The sequence below is a fragment of the Lonchura striata genome, chromosome 2 (genome assembly GCF_050655825.1).
Source record: "Lonchura striata isolate lonStrDom1 chromosome 2, ASM5065582v1, whole genome shotgun sequence".
Taxonomy (NCBI): Eukaryota; Metazoa; Chordata; class Aves; order Passeriformes; family Estrildidae; genus Lonchura; species Lonchura striata.
The window spans coordinates 61,677,484-61,699,173 of NC_140704.1; the positions used below are offsets into that span (position 1 = coordinate 61,677,484).

Here is a 21,690-nt window from a genome sequence, read left to right on the forward strand (position 1 = left end):
CCTGCTCAGAAATATATCCCAATTTAAACATTAGCAAAATCAAACATTAACATGGGAGTTAATGTTTTAAAATAATGATCTCCTGCCGGAAGCCTGTTGGTCCTGACATGCTGCCAACTACAAAATCTAAATGAAGTTAGAACCAGAAGAAAATAAACTTACTCTATTTTCATTCTCTACTAACATCTTTTGTGTTATCTGAAAACTTGATCACTATATTTTATGGTACTGAGTTCTTTCAGTAATGGATTGCAGGTGCCACATTTCTGCTAAACAATATTTAGGCTACTTAGTTTTATTGTTTGGTTTAATTTCTTGAGTAAGTGATTTCACCAGGTCATCAAAGTTTCTAATTACCATTCTTGCAAACAACAGTGAAGGGAATTGAGACCACTGAATATGAACTTTGGAGAGATGGTAGGCATTACAAATATGTGTAAAAGAAAAGTTAACAGCAAACTATATTAAATATATGCACGTGTTCACAAAGACATTGTCCAGAAATGTCATGACAAGTGATTGCAGTGATAATTTTTACAGAATTGAAGACACTTTTTATTTCTATAATACTGTGTAGTGTCAGTGCTGTTGTCATCATATAGAATATAATATTCAAACGAGTATTAGAGGGCTTGTGGTAAAACAAACCTGGGAATTAGCAGTAGATGATTCCAGGGCACACAGTATCCCAGAGTCTCACCAACACATAGACATGAATGATGACACTGAGCAGGATTTTTAAGACTGAGTGGGTGATATTTGGCCTCTGGAGCAGAACTTGGACCGCCTATAGCGTGTAGTGGTATACATAGCACAGCAGAGGGTTGTTCTGTTCTGGAGAACACTTTGTAATGATGTAAGAGGCAATAAGCAGGATTATGAATGCAACAGGGAGACATAACTGTGAATTTTAATTTCGGGTTTACTTGGCCTTTGGCACATGATTTCATTTCCCATAGACAATCTAAACTCACTGTAAAGACTACCATGGGACCTGGATGCATTCACTAATGTAGGGTGCGGCGATTTCCTGTCTGTCTGATTTCAAATTATGATTAGTATCTAGGTCTCTTATGGAAGTTACTTCACTGATCTTTATTTAGTATTTTTAAAAGACATTTTTTAAATTACTTAATACAGTATGCTCTTAGAAAAGTTACCACCAAATCTTTTAAAATAGATTCATGCGTCCATCAAGACATTGTCCTGAAATGCCTAAGAAACATATGATTGTTTTATCTATAACAGCCTTTCGGTATCCTCTCCTAGAATTAATTCACCAAGAAAAGTGATTTTTTGTACTTTGACTTGCTATTTATGAGGCTTGATATAAGTGTGAGATTTTTTACAATGGAGTTGGATAACATTAAATAAAAGCATTTACTGTCTTCCTTGTGGATGATGACATATGGTTTACATAGCTAATGTATACAGAATATGAAAAATATAAAGTATTATTTCATATTCAAATGATAATCTGAATAATCTCTCTTCGTTTTCATTCAGTACTTCCTCTTTCAAAACACTCTACTTCACAGGCCTCAGTTCAGGGAAGAACTTCAGTCTGGGCATAATCTAATTAAAGTCCACAGATTTAATCCCCTTCAAGCAACAAGCATGTATTCAAGTCTTTTGCTTAATTGTGGTGCAGTAAAGGTATGTTTGAAACTAAGCACAAGCACAGCTATTTTGATGAACTGGAGATTTATCTTGGAGCATCAAACGTACTATGGAAAATTCATAAAGTAAGCATTGCCTCCTAATTACTGTGCTCATTTTAGCAAGTGCTGTAATCATAGGAACAAATTTACATAGTATTTACCAAGAGACAAGAGCCTCTGTATGCCTCTGATGGTGTGAAGCTGCAAACTGAACACACACAGACAACATTTAAAGAAAAATACTTAGGAAAAAAATCCTACATTTTGAATTATTATTGGAAAGATGATGGCTTTTTATGGGACATTAATATAATTTACTCTTCCAAATAGCTATGAATATTTTCTCTTCACATTGTTGATGTATGGAAAAATGCTATATGGTATCTAGTTGTAAATTTTTTCTAAAAGATTTTGGTAGATTCCACAATATGACATATAATAAAAGACCTGCCAGCTTTCTTTTACCACAAAGACAGGACACACTCTCCAGTGTGCCTCTCACTGCCTGCCCAATAGCCCACAGTAATCTGTCTGGATTACCAAGCTTTTTTGCTGCAGTGCATCTTTCCTTTTCCTCGGTGGCATTCCCAGGTCTGAGTCATGACTGAAGGTGTGATTAGAAAGGAGTAAGTTGGGATTGCACAAGGAAAGAACGGCTTCCTTTTGAGACTCAGTTATATGGACTTTTTTACTTCAATTAAGAGATGAAATGTCTTGGCACATGTACAAAGAATTTGTGTTCCATTTAAGCAGCCATTCCTGCTGGTGAGATCAGGGCTTATCCGGGTGCCTTAATGATGGTTTATACAGTGATTTGGCAGATATTTGTTCTTCCCTTGTGGTTGCAGGATATTATAGACTCCCCACTGTCCAGCCTCTACAGACAGATCCATGGGTACAACCTCTAGTAGTGTCGACACTGAGAGCCTTCTGGACTGAGTTGGGGAGGACAAGGGAAATAAGTAATCTCTCCCGATTAATTTTGTTGCATAATACTACGAACTGAAAGCCAGTTTGAACTGCCAACACTTTCTTGTTTGCATTTTCTCCTCTGTTTGATCAAAATAGCCTCTATATATCAATCCACTTAAAACAGCAGGGTAGTGTCATGTTTACACCATTGATACCTAAAGCTGCTTAGAATTAGGAGTGAGCAAGCAGATGCTATCAGCAGAGCTGGGCATGCACTGCCGTGATAAAACAGGAGATGTTTCCTGGCTTAACCCTTCTGGGAATCAATGTTCAGTTGTTGTGGGCCTCCAGACCAGTCATGGCCCTCAGCCTCTCCCAGCCCTCTTTGCCTCCTCTTGGAGACACTGAAGCTGAAGTATCCATCTGACTGGAAAGAGAAAAGGGTTTCCATGCCAGCATTCCATGCACTTCCCTTGGTAGGATAAGAGCAGTTGGTGGGGAAATTCACACAAAATTTCATACTGCTGGTCAGGTGTGTTGAGCAAGGTATGTTCACCTCATCCATTTGTAATTATTATGTGTTAGTTGTTATGCAAAGCCAGCAGCACTTAAAAAGAAACAAACTAAAAGACCCAGGCACTGTGGTTCTGCATAATCTTTCTCCAAACCTGGCAAGTCTGAACTTCATTTTCTGAAGATGTCATTCTGTAAACAAGCCATTTGTTTTATAACATATGGTTGGGTGTCTACTATCGTCATATGAACTGCAGCCTCTGCCTGAAGTTTCCCATACATTCTCGTCCTTTGTAATAGCTCCTTCCTGTGTGCATTCCCTGGTTACATTCAGGCTTGGTCATTTCCTTAGCCATCCAACAGGGTATCTCTCCCTTTGTCAACTCCTATTTTGGCCAGACTTGCAGTAATTTAACATTTTTGTAACTTCTGTTCCTTCACCAAATTTTGATGGAAATAAGGCAGTAGGAAATCAGGAGTTATTTGGCACACAACCAAGTGCATGTACACAAAACAGAGAAGTTGTGTCTGTCTGTTTTACACTAAATATGTAAGAGGAGGGGAAAAGTTTTCTGTTGTGAACTTGGTTGGTCGTACAGTAGAGGGGACTGGGGGGAAATGCAATTTGAAGTATTTATCCTCTTTCAAAACTGGAGTCCTTATAAACAACATAATTGGAAAGCCTTAAATGTGATCCTGATGATTAAAAAGTGCATTACTTTTACCAGATAATAAAAATCGGACTTTTCATTACAATATACAGTCGTAAGTATGACTTATGAACTGGTTGCATTTTATTGGCTACTATTTTGATTTCTGTGTCAGTACTATTGGTATGCTGTTAAACTGGACACATTTTGCCTACAAATTAACTATAGGTGTTTTTCAAAGCATATATTCAGTTGTTCAGCTCTACATTTTTGTAGGTAACATTTAATAGGATAAGACAATGAAATTCTTGGCTTATACACCTGATAGAGAGAGGAATCACTTTGAACCTAGTGTGTTTGTAATGTATGGCCATAATCTTATCACTATTGTTATTATTGCTACTATTCCTACTACTACTGTTACCCCTAATACTATTAGGAATTTTCTGATAAATCTGTGTTTCATTTACTGATTAAATAATTCATTATGTGGTTTTATTAAAACTTTTGCACAGTAAGAAGTATTTCTTAGTCAGTGATGGAAATAATGGTTTTGGCTCTGGTTTTTGTTACAGTAGTGCAAATCCTGAATAATTTAATTGTCAATGTAACAGCGCCAAGGAAACAGCACATTTAGGTCCAATGTGTGTTTGCTATTGTCCTTAAGAACTAGTTTACTCTCTCCTACGTATTTCTATTCAAAAATGATGTGTCATTTTAGCAACCATAATTGCCTTCTGAAACAATGTTTTTCTTGTTTTTCTAAGGATTTCCCGAAGTTAGAGGAGTGTTTTCATTTTGTTTTAGAAAATGAAACACAGTTTTAAATATGGGTCAGTTGGCAGAAAACATTCTCCTCTCCTCCACCTCCCTCTTCAACTGCCTTCTTCTCTGAGCCCCATATCAACTCTTTCCTTTACCTGCAGAGCCTAAACTACTTCCTTAAATGTCTGAGCTTGATTGTCCTGGGTTTTGCACTGGGGAGGGGGAAAAAAGAAAACCCAAACAACGAAAATAAAAGAGAAAAAGAAAACAGAACAAGAACAGGCACTTAAGGCAGAGTTGCATGTTGCTTTCTGTAGCTGATCCAAATAGCAGATGCACTGTGTGCACTTAACCCACTACAAGTGTAAGTGCTTTAACTTAATGCTCTTCATACCCAGTCTTAAAATGATACATTTACTTTAGCTTCACAACAGGGAAGACAAAAAGAAACCTTAACTGACCAGCAGTCATGTTTCAGTGTCATGTGGTATCTCTGTGTGGTGTCGGTACTGGAACATGGCTGTATTTCCCCCTCATATATGTGTATGAATCCCCTTCGATGCGCAAGTTTAAATCTGTGTAATAAAATACTTAGGATCAGAATATCAACTGTGTTCTGGTTTTGCTTTCACAGTTTTAATCTTTAAAAAAAAATCCCCTCAACATATTTATTTATTTTACTTTCTGTTCTTTTAATAAGTTCATTTTCTCAAAGGTAGAGGAAATAAGCTGTTGATGAACTTCATTGTGGTAACTTGGCTAGAAACATTCAAAGGTACCTTTAAATCTAGAGTTAGAAAAGTCAGCACTTTCCTTTTGTGTGAAATTTTTCCCTACATATGAGACATAGGTTTGTTTCATGTCTGCCAAGTTTAAATCTTTTTTAGAAGCATAAACATTTTTCTGGAATTTGAATTCAGAGAGCAATAACATTAATATGTCAAGAGACAAAGTGTTCAAGAAAGTAGAAATGATACATAAATCATTCCTTAAACAAAGTAATGCTTTGCTTGCTCACTACAGCAATTATATTGTTTTGATTTTGCATGGATAATTGGAAACTTTAACTTTGTGACTTCCTTATCCAGTCTAATAACAAGTTGACTCCTGAGGCTTCTGAAAGTTCTCTCTTGCTCTTCCATTTGTATAATTTAGAGCTAGAAGATGTCAAAGACAGGGAAGGAAAGAAAGAGGGGAGGAAGAGCAAGAAAGGCTTAAAGGCTTCTTCCAGTGGTAGGTACAAGAGTCCATCAGCAATGCTATTCCTGCTGAGCTGGCAGCTGCTTCCCTAAGTTCAGAGAGGTCACCATGGTTTCTTTCCTGTTTCTCCTCCAGGCATTTAATTCCTGGGGGAGTTGGAAAAAAAGGCATCTTCCTTTCTTGCCTTGCAACATAAAGACAAAATCCTTCCTCCCTATCCAAATGTGTTCTGGTAAGACATGTAAAAGTTCAGATGTGATTAAAATTATTTGGGTTACTGTGATACTTTTACCCAGAAATATCCAAAAGGCAATACAGACTAATTGACATACCAGGATATGCATATGACATCTGAGGATGTGCCCTCCTGTGCATGATGAATTTGAAAATTCATCAAGGATTTTCTTCACCATTAACTTGCTGCTTTCTCAGGAGGTAAAGCAGATTACCTGGTAAATCCTTCAAAATACTATTGCTGATAATTTAGGGCAATGCAGACTAATGTACCCAGTTAAAACTCAAGAAGGAGAAAATACATTTTTAAGGAAACAAGGAAACAGAACACAATTTGAGCCCTCTTAGATTAAAAAAAAAAAAAAAAAAAAGTAAGAAAATTCAATGTTTATAGTAAGAACTGCAAGATCCTATCACTCACCATATTCACCTCATAGTGCAGTATGCTGAGGAAAATCAGCCTGGATTAAATAGTACAGCAAATCAGTTCAATTGCATTAAACCCCCATGTGGGCTTGTCCACAGGACCAGAGAGTTCTGAATTTAGGTAGATGAAAAGGGGAACTCTAATTGTTACAAAGGATGTGCTTAATGCACATAGTATATTTGTTGAGATTGCATCTTTAGTCTCTTTGGGTTAATTTTCCTATTTGAACCTTCCTAGGAAGTCCTACAATAAAGACAAAAGCCTATGGCTGTAAAGTCTCCTTCCTCGTGGTTCTGGTTCAAATATTTGAAGTTAGGTTATTTTTTGGACACAAATATGAATTTTATCCCTTGTTTTGGCATTTAAAAGGGGTTAAAATTTTATTTAGCACCATTTCTCTGCCAGCTAATAATATATTTCACATGCTTATTTTTCCCTAATTATTCACTTACCAGACTGTAGCAACTTTGAGTTGTTTATATATAAAGTCTGGTGTTTAAAAGAGAGTAAGTTATATTTAAAATTTCCCTCTGCTTTTTAAGTACATACACTCACATGCAGTGCCAAATATGCCTTTCCAGTACATAATAATAGGGATCTAATTGCACCAGTTTCCCAAGGGGCACAAAAGTAGAAAAGCAGAGCCTGCGTGGAAAACACCCTTTCTTTTTCGCCTTTGGCCGTGACAGGCTCCTACATACGGAATGAAATTCCATCCTCACAGGAGTCTATAGCAAAGATTTGACTGACTCCAGGGGGGCTGGATTTGGGCCCACATGCCTGATTTCAGGGTGTGATTTTGGTGATGAAGCAAGCTTTAAGGGGTGGGTAAGAATATTCACTGTGGAAGGAAGTTATTTTGATGCATTTTCTCCAGTCTCTCTCCCATGCTGGAATAACTTTCTCCTTTGGAGTATGATTTCATCTTTTTGAGGAAGCCTAGGAAAAGCACTTACTAAACAGACACTCAGCCTCTGGAAAAGCTCAGTGGTAAAATTAGCTTTTTAACTGCGTGTGTACAAACTTGGTGGCACCCATGGCAAAGCAGCAGTTCTTCTGTGAAAAAGAGACAATTATGACAGGTTTAGCCTGCTGGTGCCCCAAGATCTGCCGACTTGAAATCATGTTTCCCAGCAGATCACTGCCCTCAGAGTTTAGCTGAGGGGCCATGCTAATATTTCCTTCCTGAAGGGAGAGAGTGCATTGGGTTGTCCTTAATGTGAACTGCATGAACTTTTGTACCTTTTCCTTTTCTTCTTGTCTTCTCAGAAGGAGGAGGATTTGTCCCAATATAGCCAAAGCATGCTGTTATGCAGGACTGGCTTAAAAACAGCATTTAATAAAGATTTCCCTCTCTAATCTCATGTGTTCAAGAATAATATGGTTTTCATTCATATTGTACTGAGTTTGGTGGTCTCACTTTACTACTACCAATATATTTAACAATATTTTGAAGTGTGAATTCCTGGGTCTCACCAGCTCAGTTTTTCCCATAGATGAAGCTCAGGCAATGAGATGTTTCAGGTACATTTTTGTTTTATCTTCTGTTTCCCTAGTGTGAGTTGTAACAACCTCAGCGCAAGTAAAAATAATTCTGATTTGCTCCTCATCCTGTTTGTATACAGAAAATCAAATCCTTATTCTGGAGCTATCTGCTGTGATGGTTGCTGGGACTGCTACACTGCTGAAAGATGAGGTGGTATATTGCTGGGTGTGCTGATCTACCTTTGTGTCTTACCCTGCCTTGAGTTGCATGGAAAACATTATTGCAGAACAACATGCAGATGTTGCCATTCCCTCTACTCCAACTTGTCTTTTTTAACACCATGCATTGAAGGAACCCAAATAAAACTCTGTGTACACAAGTCATGAAAAAACCCCAAAATGCAAGTCTGGGACTTGGTTGTATTTCCTAAGCCTACACACATATGCATTATAGTAGTGTTGCATGTTAAAACTTTAATGTTTCTTGATTAAAAAGCTCATCGAAAGAATTAAGTTCATCAGTGCTTATCTTTTACCATTCACTCAGTGCCCTACCTGGTCACACACAAACAGGCAAACAGTAACTAATCAGATCTTTTAGAGCTGCCTAACCCACTTTTTGTCTTTATTATGAAACTAAGATTTGGTCAACTGAGGTCAAGTTGTGCACTTAACACAGCTTCCATTATAGTCAGTGAACTTTGTAACAGAGAGTAAAGTCAAAATATAAACAGAGAACATTTCTGCAGCAGCTCTGGGCTGGGATTAACTTGGATCACCTAGTCTTCTGCTTTTAATGAAATTCTCTCCCTTGTATTTTCTTGTTTGGAAGAGAGTCCAAAGTTATCTCATGCTAATTTAGTTAGGCAGTGCCCTCCAGGGATGTCACAGGCCTCCATGACCTCTCCAGAGAGACTCAGCAAAAGGATGAGGAGAATTAAACATTCCTGAGAAATTGCAAAGCAGGAGCCCCCAGAGATTTCACATAGAAATGAGCTCCAGACTAGCTGCCAGAGACCCAAGTCACCTTTTCAGCACTTCCTTGACATGTCTTTGCCAGTCCCATCTGGCTTGATTCAGGGGGTCAGCATGGGGACTGAGAGGTGGCAGCTAGAGAGGGCAGGATTCAAGGGAGGTCTGAATACAGTAGTCTCAGGCTTTAGATTCTTCTCCAAGATGTCCAGCACGATGGTTTTATTTCCTTTCCTTCCCACATGGTCTCATGTTTTGCTATTTTCTTTGTGCTGAAAAGGGGAAGAGTCTAAGTGAGGATGTTTAATAGTAAGTTTAGTTGTTATTTTGCCATGTGATGCAATGGTTTGTTTCATACCTGGTTTTAGAACTACCTCTTGGGTCAAAAGCAGAAAAGACTGTGGCATCAGAGAGATACTTACAGTGACATGAGCTATATGCCCCACTTTCTCTTACGTTGGTAGGCTGTAGAAATTAATGAAATTGATTTCACATGAAGCTGGAATTAGGCATGGTTAGGCAGGACAGAATATTTGTCTGGGAGAATATTCAAAGAGCTAATTTACAAGTTTCCTTCAATTATTTTGCAAAAAGAGAAAAAATAATTTCTTTGAAATATAGGCAAGAGACTAAAAGACACCAGTGTTGCTTGGTTAGTAGTATCTTGATCACCTAAGTAGTTATCTCACTTATTTCTTGCATCATAACAAAAAATGTGCACTATCTCAAGAAATGTCTATTATATTGAATTTTGGAGAATGTAATCTTAACAGTGATTTCTGTGTGATCTCATCCTTACATTTCCTTGATACTTTGTCTTTAATTAGTCCAGAGCTAGTCAGTATTAAGGAAGAATGTTTGAATTCCCACCTTTCGCTATGAAGGTACCAAGTCAAATCTAATTGTATAAGAAATAGTGCACTTCATGATGAAATGTCTGTGCTACACTTAACTTTCTTAAAGCACTCTAGTTGCATAAATATTATGACTCCAGCTTCATAGACAGCAGAATTTGGGATGTAAGATTAAATACTTTAGTGAAGTTAACACTGCTGAGACTGGAACACTGCTCATCATTTTGCTGGACCAAACTGAAACCAATAAGCACGCTGGACCTAAAGCTGGATCCTTGTAATTAGAATATGGTTTATGGTATAGCTACTCCAAAAATATACAGAACAGAGGGTTGTGTTCATGTGAAATATGTTTCAGCAGTTGAGTTATAAATCTCTGGGAAGAAGAATAAAAAAATTGAATGAGACTTGCATATGGAAACCAGCATATAAGGGATGATGGTGTCATTGTGGTGATAAATCCATTGCATTCTGCAATGACTCATGCCTGTGCCACTGTTATTTGCCTGAGAACAGACCTCTGGCCCTTGCCAAGTAATGCGTGTGGGAACGTTGTTCCCAGTGTCTGACCCGCAGGAGTTATTCCAGCCTTAATGGCAGGATACCTAGTGTGTGAAGTCTCACTCATGTCTACTGGGGAGGGAGGGCTCTTAATTTGTCTGGATGTGATATGAGCAATGACTTCTGACAAGCATGTAGCAGAGATTTATTGCAAGCAAAAGTTGAAGTGTGATAATGCTACTGGGGTATTCTGTAATAATATGGTAAAACACTTGTCGTCACTTCATGTCAGGCAGTGAAAGTCAATTGTGTATGCTGCACAGAGACAGATAAAAAACATAAGTATACTTAAAACTTCATATGGTTTGCATTTTTCGTAACAGCTCTCCTGACTCTAATATAAGACAGGTTTTAATTTTGTTTTGGGTAAGTGGATGTGCTTACAGTCTCACACCCACAATTCCATGGCTTTAAATAGAATCGCTCCCAGGGTGCATAAAAGAACACATGCTGTTATGTGAAGGATTTATCCAGGATGCCAGGATTGTATTTATTGCTGGGAACAAACTAAATAAAATTTCCTATTCCATTCTGACACTAGCCCATGGAGAGCAGCTGTATCTATGTTTTCGGTGCAGATCTTTCTCTTTCCCTAATGCAGGATTTGGTGCAACTGACTGCTGTCGCAGGAATTACTGATGATGGTAGAAAATCAGAATGGCCAGAGCAAGCCAAGGGAAGGTCAATGCAAAATGCCCTCCAAAAGTATTTTTGAGCATGCTCAAAAGTAATCTTCACATTGCCTTTTCACATCTGCACAGCACAGACAGACTTCTAAAACATATCCTTTTGTTTCTGGGATCATTTTGCTGTTGCCTTCTTTTTAGCTGAGATTTCTGTGCCCCAATTTGGAAAGGCAGAGACGATGAGTTGTTACCTGACTCTGAGTACAGAGGAACTCGATCAGAACAACTGTAGTGCTAACACTGAGGCAGCAAGTCTGTGAGGCAGATTCCTCTGTCCCAGGGCTTGGGTTAAAAACCGCCAGACTCTTTGCAGAAACTGCTGTATCACATGGTGGCCGTTTTGGGTACTGTTGGCCTAAAATTGAACTTGTGACATGAGGTAAAAATAAAAAAGAAAATAAATCCCTCTGTATTGCATTACCGTATACCCCAGGCATCAAAGTCGTGCGCTTGTCTCAGTCTGTACTCAGCCAAGGGAATTTACCATCAAATTCCAAAATGTTGTCACCTGAAATGTTCTGGTTAAGGAAAAGAAAAAAAAGTCCATTGTACCAGAAATGACATTATTACTTTAGCATACTTTTTCTCTTTTTCAAGTGATTTCTTGTTTTTTATAGTTAGCAAAACAGTGTCTGATGTGCAATTTTATCACTGTCTCATAAGTAACAATGAATTAATGGTGGAAATCTTTCTTATTTCCAACTCCAGTGCACTGAAAACTGCAATAAAATCAAAAAGTGAAGTTCGGTGATGTGTTTAAGATAGCAGACTCTTTATTTACACAGATTATTCAGACAACGATTCTCATTTTTAAGAATCCAATCGATATAAATATTTTTATCAAGAGGAGTAAATTAAAATTTCAATTAAATTAAATTTCATTTCAATTGAATTATTTTAGATTAACATTCAGGAATATATTAAATATCAGGAATGTAACATCTTTAAATTCATAGCTGTCTGAGGAGAAAATGCATGATGTTCAAAAGTATGAAGCAAGAACTCTGGAAATTTGAGGGGGAAATATAAATTATGAAATAAATTTCAGGTTAATTTTATGTTATTGACTCACTCTTTCTCCCTGCATTTTTTTCAATAATACTGTTCATAAATTTTGTCTCAGTGCTCTTGCTTTGTTACTCTTACTGTCCTAAAAGATTACTCTTCTTCCTTCCAAATTATACCCTCAAACATGTATAAACATTATCAAGTACTGCTTTATTATCTCTGAGCCTATCTACCTGTGCTCTGGCAGTTCTCTGCTGCTCTTAGCAATTTTTTTAGAGTACAAGTAGTGGTTTAACCTGACTCAGGGCCCATTACTGGATAGGCACTGAGCAGACCTACAAACCTCGAGTAGAGAAACTAGCAAGCTGCAGAGGCAGTTTTGACAGATAGGAGGAAAGGAAAGGAAGATTTGGAGAGAGAAAATAATTTTCTGAGTCATGGTATGGATAAAAGCATTTTTGTTTCTGTGGGGATCAGTAGTACTTTGGCCCATAGATCATGGTGTCCCTCTGACCCCCTCAAAAGGAGCACGAGCCAGCTTGTAAGTGCTTAAGCAATCCCGGAAAGAAACAGGAGGTAAACAGGTGTTAGAAGCAGGAACCAGGATCTTTTTATAGTCAAATGTTGCACTGTAAACATTTTGTGATCAATATCTACATTGTGATCATTATTCTGAGGCTGACAGTTTTGCTCCAGTGAACATGCCAGTACTTGACTTGAAAGCCTCATCTATTTTCTTGTGGTTAGATCATGGCCCCAACCAGCCCTTCCTGGCACAGGTCCCTAAGACTTCTCTGCCCTCACCACAACCTGGGTACAACCCTTTACTTTAGCGGTGAGTAATCCTGTCAAATGGGAGTCTGCCTCTTTGTGAAGAGGTATTTTGTCTTACATTCATATAAAAATAGCAGGGAAAATTAATTCTGGAAGGGTAAAAAGGGAGGAGAAAGCGGGTCAAATATCTTTCCGAATTGTCTGCTAGGTGGAGCCTGGGAAACATGTATTTGTTCTATAGTCTTGTCTATGTAATTCAAATCTAAGTGGTTAAAACACTGACATACTTTATACAATTCAGTTTTTCTCTTTTTTTTTCTCTCTTTAGCTTTGAATTTGTTTCCCTTTTCTCTTAAACAGAATTTAAGGAAGCTCTTTGTTAGCAATTGCGACAATATCCTCCAAAGTTAAAATTAAAGAAACAGAGCATATGTGCATCCTTTCTGTATTTTTTCATTAATTTACTTTGTGTCACACATGTCACTTTCAATATAACCACTTGAAGAATAAACAAACCATTGTGGACCTAAAAATCTGTTCAAAACTTCTTGGCAGGAAAAGAGGACTATATTAATTTTCATTGTTGGTTGAGGTTTCCCAAAAAGCAGCTTTACTATTTCTTTTTTGCCTCCAGCTAGCAACTAAAGATCAGTTATAAAACAGTATACAAATACTTCCCACATATTGAAAGAACAATATTTTGACATTCAGTGACACAAGGAAAAAAAAAGGAGTAATCTAGTTTTTGATAACACAATGAGAACTTTGTGTTCACCCGAGGTCCATGTGAGAAACATCATGTTGCATTAACAGGGAAGGTTGACCTTTAAGGTTTATCTGGATTATAATTCTTGTGGCTTTTATTAATAGAACTGCCTACTAAAGTTTCACAAGTCCTCCCTGAGATCTGTAAAACAATTGGCCTATCTACTTATGAGAGAGAAGTTAGACAGTATTTCCTATAGATGTGAGGGCTTTTGTTTCAGAAGACATTGATATTGTTTTCATTTGAGATGGTCCACAAAGATTATCAGGTATTTTATTATCTTAGTAACTTTGTAATTGTTGGATTATTATCTTCCAATGAATCAACTGTACTCTTTCAACTTGAAAGAAAATATCACGGACCCGAACACAGTTGTGCTCTGAACAAGTTAACTCTACAGCCAAATCATAGGATTTGACCAAATCAGCAAGCATGCTTCAAATAGCTTCTGTGGAAATTTCTCAACTGAAACTTCAAAAAATTTCTGAGAAAGTTTATAAAATGAGTCCTTATCTCATACTATCTCCTGGTAGACTTGCTGTTTGTTTTCTTTCTTGGGATTCTTAAGGTAAATTGTCCATTGTTTCTTATCAAATGATGTGCTTTTTCTCTCAGAGGAAATTGTTTTCATCTCAAATCTGTTCCCATTTTATATTTTTTGTGTCAGCGATGTCTATGGTTTGCAAATGTTGCTCTTCTGAATGGAAGCAGCTGCCTTGTCATAAGTACTCAACGTCTCCTCTGCATGAGCAGAAAAGACACAGCTGAAGGAAAAACTTTGTACACAGACTTTGGAGTCCTTATGTTCAGCATTACACAGTTAAGGAAGAAGCATATCAAAATGTATTTAGACTGATGAGATTTGATGGATACTCAAATGGTGTTCAGAGGGGTTTTTCCATGAATGGAGGTTCCTTGAGCAACAGATCTTGCACCAACACTGTGATTTTTGGTAATCTGAGAAAACAGGATGATGACTCTTTAGAGGAAAGGAAGAGGCATGTGTCCTGCTCTTTTTCGGAAGTGCCTCTATTGCTGGAGGTTTTGAGAAAGGGTTGAGCATGTGAAAAGTCACCAATTGCAATGATAGACAATTACTTTAATCCTGAAGTTATGTTTGCCTTTCAAATACAAACTGTGACAGCCCAGTAAGGTTCTTACTTACTGGGTGTGCACCCTTGTTTTTTAAGTAGCTGAGCAAGAAGGGTTGTAATTTAGGGGGGAAAAAGCATAGTAATACATTGATTATGCATACTCCCATATTCCTGCTGTCACTGGCTTCTTGGGAGTATCGCCATGCCTGGCAGCACATCCCTGTGGTTTTCTTTGGCAAGAGTCTCCTTGCCATGCTTGCCTTGACCTATAACATTGTCAGAAACAAGTACTAAAGTAATAGTCATTACTCTAGACTGAACTCCCATTGTGGCAGGGAGCATGGGCTCATGCCCAGCACTTTTGTATGTTGGCTGTCAGGCAGGGGCAGCTTACAATTTACTCTGATCACAACATTTTTGTGCTGCACTTCATCTTCACTGGTGTTTTTCAGCCATGTGTGCTGTGCCCCTGTTGTGTGCAAAGCATGTATAAGGAGATTTCTTTCCCCCCTCTGTGGTGTATTATATGTAAGTCTCACTGTGTCTTTACATAATCTTCTTATATAACACACTCTGATGCCTACCGGGTACACCCAGGACACACCTACTCTTTTAACAGTCACAGAAGTCAATCAGATGTGGGTGACTCAGCCCCCAGTGTAGCACCTCTTCTTCCTTCTCTGCCCCTCCAAAAGTGAGTAAATAGATAAACTGGGAGTTGGTTTGGGTTCAGAGCTCTGAGTCAATGCCCCGTCTCACTTTTCTGAGGCACGACCATCAATTGTGGTCAGTTCTGTAGCAGCTTGAGAAACCACAGCCAGTCAGCTGGGTTGTGTCAGGAGGAGCCGGGTGGTGGCATCTGGAACTGCTTCTCATCCCAGGCAGGCAGGAAGTGCGTGGGCATGACATCTCCACACGTCGCTCAGCACGGGAGATGCCAAACAGCCTCTATCAATGCCAGTGCAGTTGAGTTGGGACAATGAAGAGAGGGAGTTGGTACAATAGTCCTCTCTTTTGTGGCACAGTCCCTCATGATGCACGCAGGAACAGCAGTCATGCCAGGCCTTTGTGTTTGCCATATGGGGTGAAGGCTCTCCTTTGCTCCCACATCCCTGCAAAGGCTCATCATGCTTTGGCCCAAAATGCTCAATTCTCCTTCTCAGTGGTGACCCCAGCAGGACAGCTGTGTTTGGGATCACTAGACTATCATATCCAACCCACTGAATGCTTCTGCCCACTTCTAGACAATAGAGTATGGAATACCATAAAGACAGAATTTCTATAAATGGTGATAATGTACTGTTGGGTCTCTCCAGGTGGTGATGTTTTCTGACTTAGTCAGAAATTGCTCCCTGATTGTTGACAGCCTTGAGGTAACCCATTCCTTCCGCAGTGATAGAGCTAGTAAGTAAGTAGAGCTAGACATTCACCAGCCTCTGCTTCTTTGCCTCTGAAACTCACAGACAATGCACCATGCATCAGGCTGCAACTATCTGTTCCATCTCCTGAAGTAAACATTACTGATTTGGTTTGATTTTTTTTTCTCCATGTGTGGCAAATACAAAGTCAGAATTTTTCTGTATAACACCTAGAAATACATATGAAAGTGGTTTTTTTTACAGTATGGGTCTTTGAAAAAACTGCATGTGTATGTAGAAGTGCAAGGCAATAGTAATTAGTACCAGCAGGAATATTTTCTATTTATCCCATTGTGGGACCTGTTCAGTCATACCTGTTTTGGCTCTTGAATTGGATGCAACATATGAAAAGTCTTTATACTTATTGTTTTGAAAAAATAAAAAAGTATTTTATTTCTAGATCAGAAATTGTCAACTTATTTAAAAGTTTAAATGTTGAATTTATTTTTGCTCTTGAATAGGAAGAGCCCATTTTAACTATACATAGTGGGAGGGCAAACAGCGAAACAAAAGTCTCAAATATATGGAGTTAAACATAACCTCAACTACCGGATCTTTGTTATCCATGGATGACAGCCCAGTTAATAAATGTTTTCTTACTGGGATGCTAGACTGGAAGTTAATGGTGAAACACATCTACAACATACTCTAGATTCTTGAGACAAGCAGACACATCACAACCATAGTGGCAGTGGCATGCACAAAATGTATCTGTGTGTATATTGTGTTAGTCAAACTTGGATTCTCCCGCTTGCTAGCACCTTACTAGGTGCAAACACTGTATAAGGAAAGAAATTTGGGCAGGGAGAAGACTGGTTCATGTTTTGGATATGTTGTTTGAAAATGGTGCTTACTACTGGCAGGGGTTTATACAGAGAAAAGAGTAGAGGGGAAAGATGAAAGAGGAAAGATTTTGGCAGAGGCTGGAGTTCAGGCATGCAGAACAGATATCCTAGTCCACATAATCATAAAAGTGTGTCTGCTTGCTAGACTAGTTACGCATCTCCTTTTACGTTTCTGTCTTTGAAAGTAAATGACATAGAAGTGCCTTTAGAATTTGTGCCTCGCTAGACCAGAGCCAAAAATAATTCAAATATGAAAAATATGTTTTGTTACTATTGCCATTAAGGGAAGAGTCTTACTCTAAGAGAGCTGAAGCCTGAATTGTTTCCATGGTAATCTTCTTCTCCTTTTAAACATCTACCCGTATTTTGTTATCTGGACTGAGCAAAAAATTAGGGAGAGGGTGGCAGAACTGAAAGCAAGTAATTTCTTTACTTGCTGTCAGCCTATCCAAAAAAGCTTTTACAAAGAAATGCAGGAAAATCCACAATTCTCAATTCCTGTGCCAGAAAAATTCCTAAAATATATGACCTTGTGATGGTTAAAAGATATCCAAGAGCCAAAGCTGGGCAATATTTTTTTCCCATTTCAGCCATGTCGTGGGTCATGTGGTTCAGCATGTGAACAGGAAGGTGAGAATGGGTGAACTTTTGCCTCGGTTGTGCAGTCCATCAGAGAATAAATGGAGCAAATCACTCTGCAGCTGGATCGGGAGGTGAACGGCTGAATACCTCTCACACAGAGGCCTTTGTGTTCTGGACATGATCTAGCATTATGATGGGACGCACCAGTCTGAGGCTTTGTAGCAATTACTAACCCATTATCACGCTAGAACATGAGATCATTTATCTTCTAATTCAGAGTGTCACCTGTTCTTCATTTGCCAGTCAATAACCATTAATTACTTTCAGTGGAAATTTAAACAAAGCTTTTCCCCTCTGTTAAAACCAGTAAGCCATTCAGTAATGACAAATAAACCTGGAGCTGTATCACCTCCTTTCCTCTCGTTCTCAGCCTCGAGTCTGGTACCGTATGAATTCTTTAAGGAAATGCCTAGAAATTCACAGGTCAAGGACCTTTATTAGTCTGATGTGACGAGAATCGCATTCCTGGCACTTGATGTAGGGAAGGGATATAGCTACTGCCTGTACATGGATATTTTATTAGTTGTCATGGGCTATACCTGAGGAAATATAATTTTGACTATGGAACTTCTTCAATGTTTTTTCTGTCTTCTGGCTTGCGTTGGCATTTTTTTTATAGATTGTTCATACAGACCCATTCAAAGCAACAGCATTTTGTCCCTTTCCTCAAAGCAAAAGAGAGCTATCACTTACTTTGTAATTTTTAGCATGTTAATTTTTTTCATACCTGATTGGATTGAGATAACTCTAAGTGCCAGCAATTGTGAATGCCATAAAAAAATTAAAGAACCCACAGCGATAGATTCTCAAATAACCATTTATCTAAACATTCTTTCCTGGTAGGATTTGAAGCAAAAATCACTTTTAACAACTCTTTCTGCATTGTTTGATCATTTCTAAGTTGATCCTGTTGAAATTTACTGCAGTTTAAGTCTCATTGCTGAGGCAGTGATTACTTGCTTTTTTAAATGGTAGACAAGAGTTGATAAATCCAAATGCATAAAACCTCATTAGGTCCACTGTCAAAAGCTGTTTTTTTGTTAGGATTTTGCAGCTGCCTCCTTCAGTGTAGGGTGTGTTCTAGATAAAGGGAAACTTTCAACTTTATTTCATATCAATATGAAAAGTAATGTGTAAATATTTTTAATACTCACTGGATTGTTGAATGTCTTAGCATAAGTGCCTGCACTGAAACTGTGTCAAAGGATTTACAATACTGAGGTGTTTAAAAGCGATGGGGTGGCAAAAATTGTTGGAAGTCTGATCCTGCTTCTGCTTAGACATATTAATAGTACCTTACCAATGGTCATGGTAAATAGCAGGTGCTTATGCTAATTGCGTATAGAGTCAACCAGTGTACCATTTGTGGGTAAGGGGGGATTTTTACCAATAAATGATGTTTTGTTGTTGCACCTCTCTCCAATGTAACTGACACTACCCTGTCAAGGCAATAAAGGAGTTCATTATGTACAGCAAATATCCACCAGTGTTGGGAGGAGAACCACTGCCCCTGACTGACTGATTGTCTAATGTTGGAGATCCTTATTTGCCCAAATAGCTCCTTCTCATACAAGGAAGCATGTTGTTTTCAGCTAGACTTCTTAAGGAAGCCTGAAGGTCTGTGAAGTCAGGGACCAGGCTGGGAGAACCAAAACTATCAAGCACTTACCTTAGATATTCCTGTTACCTTTCTGTTCAGCTGCTGCTACTGTGAATCTTACAAGCTTGTCCAGTCATGAAGAAACAGAAACTGGTGATTTATGGTGACCTCTCAAATCAGCAGGGAAACCCCAGTGTTCCAAAAAAGCTCATATGAGAGATACAAGTTAAGACATCTCCTCCCCACAAGATGATTTTCATCAGCCAGTTGGGTATTTCTGCGTCACTGGCTAGGATGTTCAGTCCTGGAAAGGAAAAATAAAGTTGCTGCCATTGTCCTGCCCAGCAGGTCATCTCCCTAAAGAACAATTTATAATTTATGTCAAGGACTTACACAGCAGTTGCCCAAAACCAAGCCTTCCGTACACATTCAAGAAGTAAAAAGGTTCAAAAGGGACATGTTAATAAAATCTTGTCAAAATTTTGGAAAATGCATAAAATAATAACTGTAAAGAAAAATGTCTCGCACCTATAGCCATTTAAGTGGAATGTATTGCCTTGCTATGCAGGACACTGATTTATTGAGGATAGAAAGGAAAAATTGAATATTTCAGGTGGTATTTACCAAGAGAAACTGAGCTATCCCAAAGCTTTTATTAATCTGATTTGCAGAGTATCCACTACCATCAAGGGACCTACTAAAGTTGTTTTCTTTAAAGCTGATGTGAAGAGGTCAATGCAAATAGCATCATGGATTACAATGTGAGAGGATGACAGTACTTTTTACCATATGGAGAGAGAGTTGATTTATTCTTGTTTCCCTTTTCTGGTTATTTATTAAACAAGGATCATGCCATACAGGTATTCCCTTTTCCTCTCCAAAGGAAATTCAGCGTTTGCATCATTTTGATTGATCTAAATAATTATTCTGTACACCTACAGCTCCTATGCAGTCAAACAGTCCAGTCACTAGAGCACTGCCTTGCACATCAGAAAATTGCAATGTACCTGCAGTGATATCTCAGCCAAGTCAGACATGTCTTTGAATACCTCTCTTCCATCTGCTTTCTGGCTTTCGTGCTGACTTAGCGGCCAGCCCTCTGAGATGGCGCCCACCCTTCATTACTTGTTTGTGGGAGAGGACTCTGTGAAAGACATTGCTGTGGGAATTAAAAGCTGGTCCCATGAATTGCAAATATGTTGGTAATCAGAAGAAGTTTTGCTTCAAAAAATGCTGCAAAACTCTTGCTGCATGAACAATCGTCTGAAACTGGTGTTAATGGTTCTGTCACTTTTCCACCAGGGTTTTCTTGTTCCTGTGTCAAAACTTTCTCCTACAGTGCTTTAACATTCAACACATATTCAGTAGGGATTAACTTGGTTAAATACCTTTTTACTTACTCTTAATTAAAATTTCAGCTTAGGCAAAACAAATGTGGCAGAAGAAGAAGCCAAAAGAATCCATATTTTCATGCGTCAGTGTGTTTGTCATCATTCCCTAACGGACAGACAACAGCACTCTGGACTGAAACATTGCAAAATTTTGATCTTTTCCCCATATCAATGTCACTTCATGCAGCGCTTTAAACAAGTGAATCCCTGCTCATGAGCACTAAACCAAGTCTCAGTGTTCAAAAGTAAACATATTAAAGTCTCCCCTGCAGAAACTCCTGCTGTGAAACAAATTGAAAATCAAATACAGCACTGTTTTCTGTAATAAGAAATAATTGAACTCTTTTCAGACTTGCACTGAACTGGTTAATAGCCACTGTGCAAAGAAAGTGCTAATTTCCCCAGCTTGGGGTATGTGTGTGTAAGTGTAGTTATTTCCAAATCAAAAATGCAGTAATACAATATAATGTACCAAAGAGGCCACTTACATGTGCACTGAATCTGACTTTGTTTATCTTTCTGCAGGCCATGTGGTTGATGTTGCAAACAGATGAGCCTGAGGACTTTGTCATAGCCACTGGGGAGGTCCACAGTGTCCGTGAATTTGTGGAGAAGTCATTTAAGCACATTGGGAAAACCATTGTGTAAGTATGAAGATGGGAGAGTAGTTACAGGTTGAACATTTCTAGCCTCTTACATTTGCTGTGACAAAGCAATATTTTTGTGTCTACACTCTTCTTTCCCCACCCCCCCCCCCACCACTTTCTCCTTGTAACCTTTCATGCATAAATGACTGCCACAGCAGATATGTCCAGTGTTGCCCTCTAGATCATAAGTTAAAAAGGTTAATCTGAATTTTTTTTATAAAAATCTTCATTCTTTGTTGTCCCCATCTTGGGGTGGGGAAGCCCCTCCAAAGATGCTAGTAGCTGGGTGCTGACCATCATCTTCCTGGAAGAGGGGCTTTTCTGCCCAATTCTCTGTTTGGTGCCCCAGATCCCCACAGTCCTGCTCCCACTCTCGGCGATCTGAAGAGGAGGTGACACCTACCAGCCTTGCTCTTTCCAGGTGACAGCCCATCAGCCACACTACACGGCTTTTGTAGCAAACAGCTCTACATTCCTATCAGCTCTTCTCCTACTAAGCCGTAGAAATGTTGAGCAGTGGGCGCAGAATGTTTACAATGCATATTCCACATAGTTTGATTGAAAATACAAAATTCCTTCCCAAGG

At 38.6% G+C, this 21,690-nt stretch overlaps 1 protein-coding gene across 7 annotated transcripts in view; it reads left to right on the forward strand.

Moving 5' to 3' along the window:
• Positions 1 to 21,690, forward strand: part of GMDS (GDP-mannose 4,6-dehydratase) — a 405,646-nt gene that overhangs the window by 301,581 nt on the left and 82,375 nt on the right. For all 7 annotated transcript variants that reach the window (XR_014953312.1, XM_085573454.1, XM_085573455.1 and 4 more), the window contains one exon: positions 20,984 to 21,102. Coding sequence is in view for 6 of the 7 variants with exons in the window: in XM_085573454.1 (XP_085429580.1) it covers positions 20,984 to 21,102 (119 nt within the window). In the remaining variant the exon portion in view is untranslated. The remainder of the gene's footprint in view (positions 1 to 20,983; positions 21,103 to 21,690) is intronic.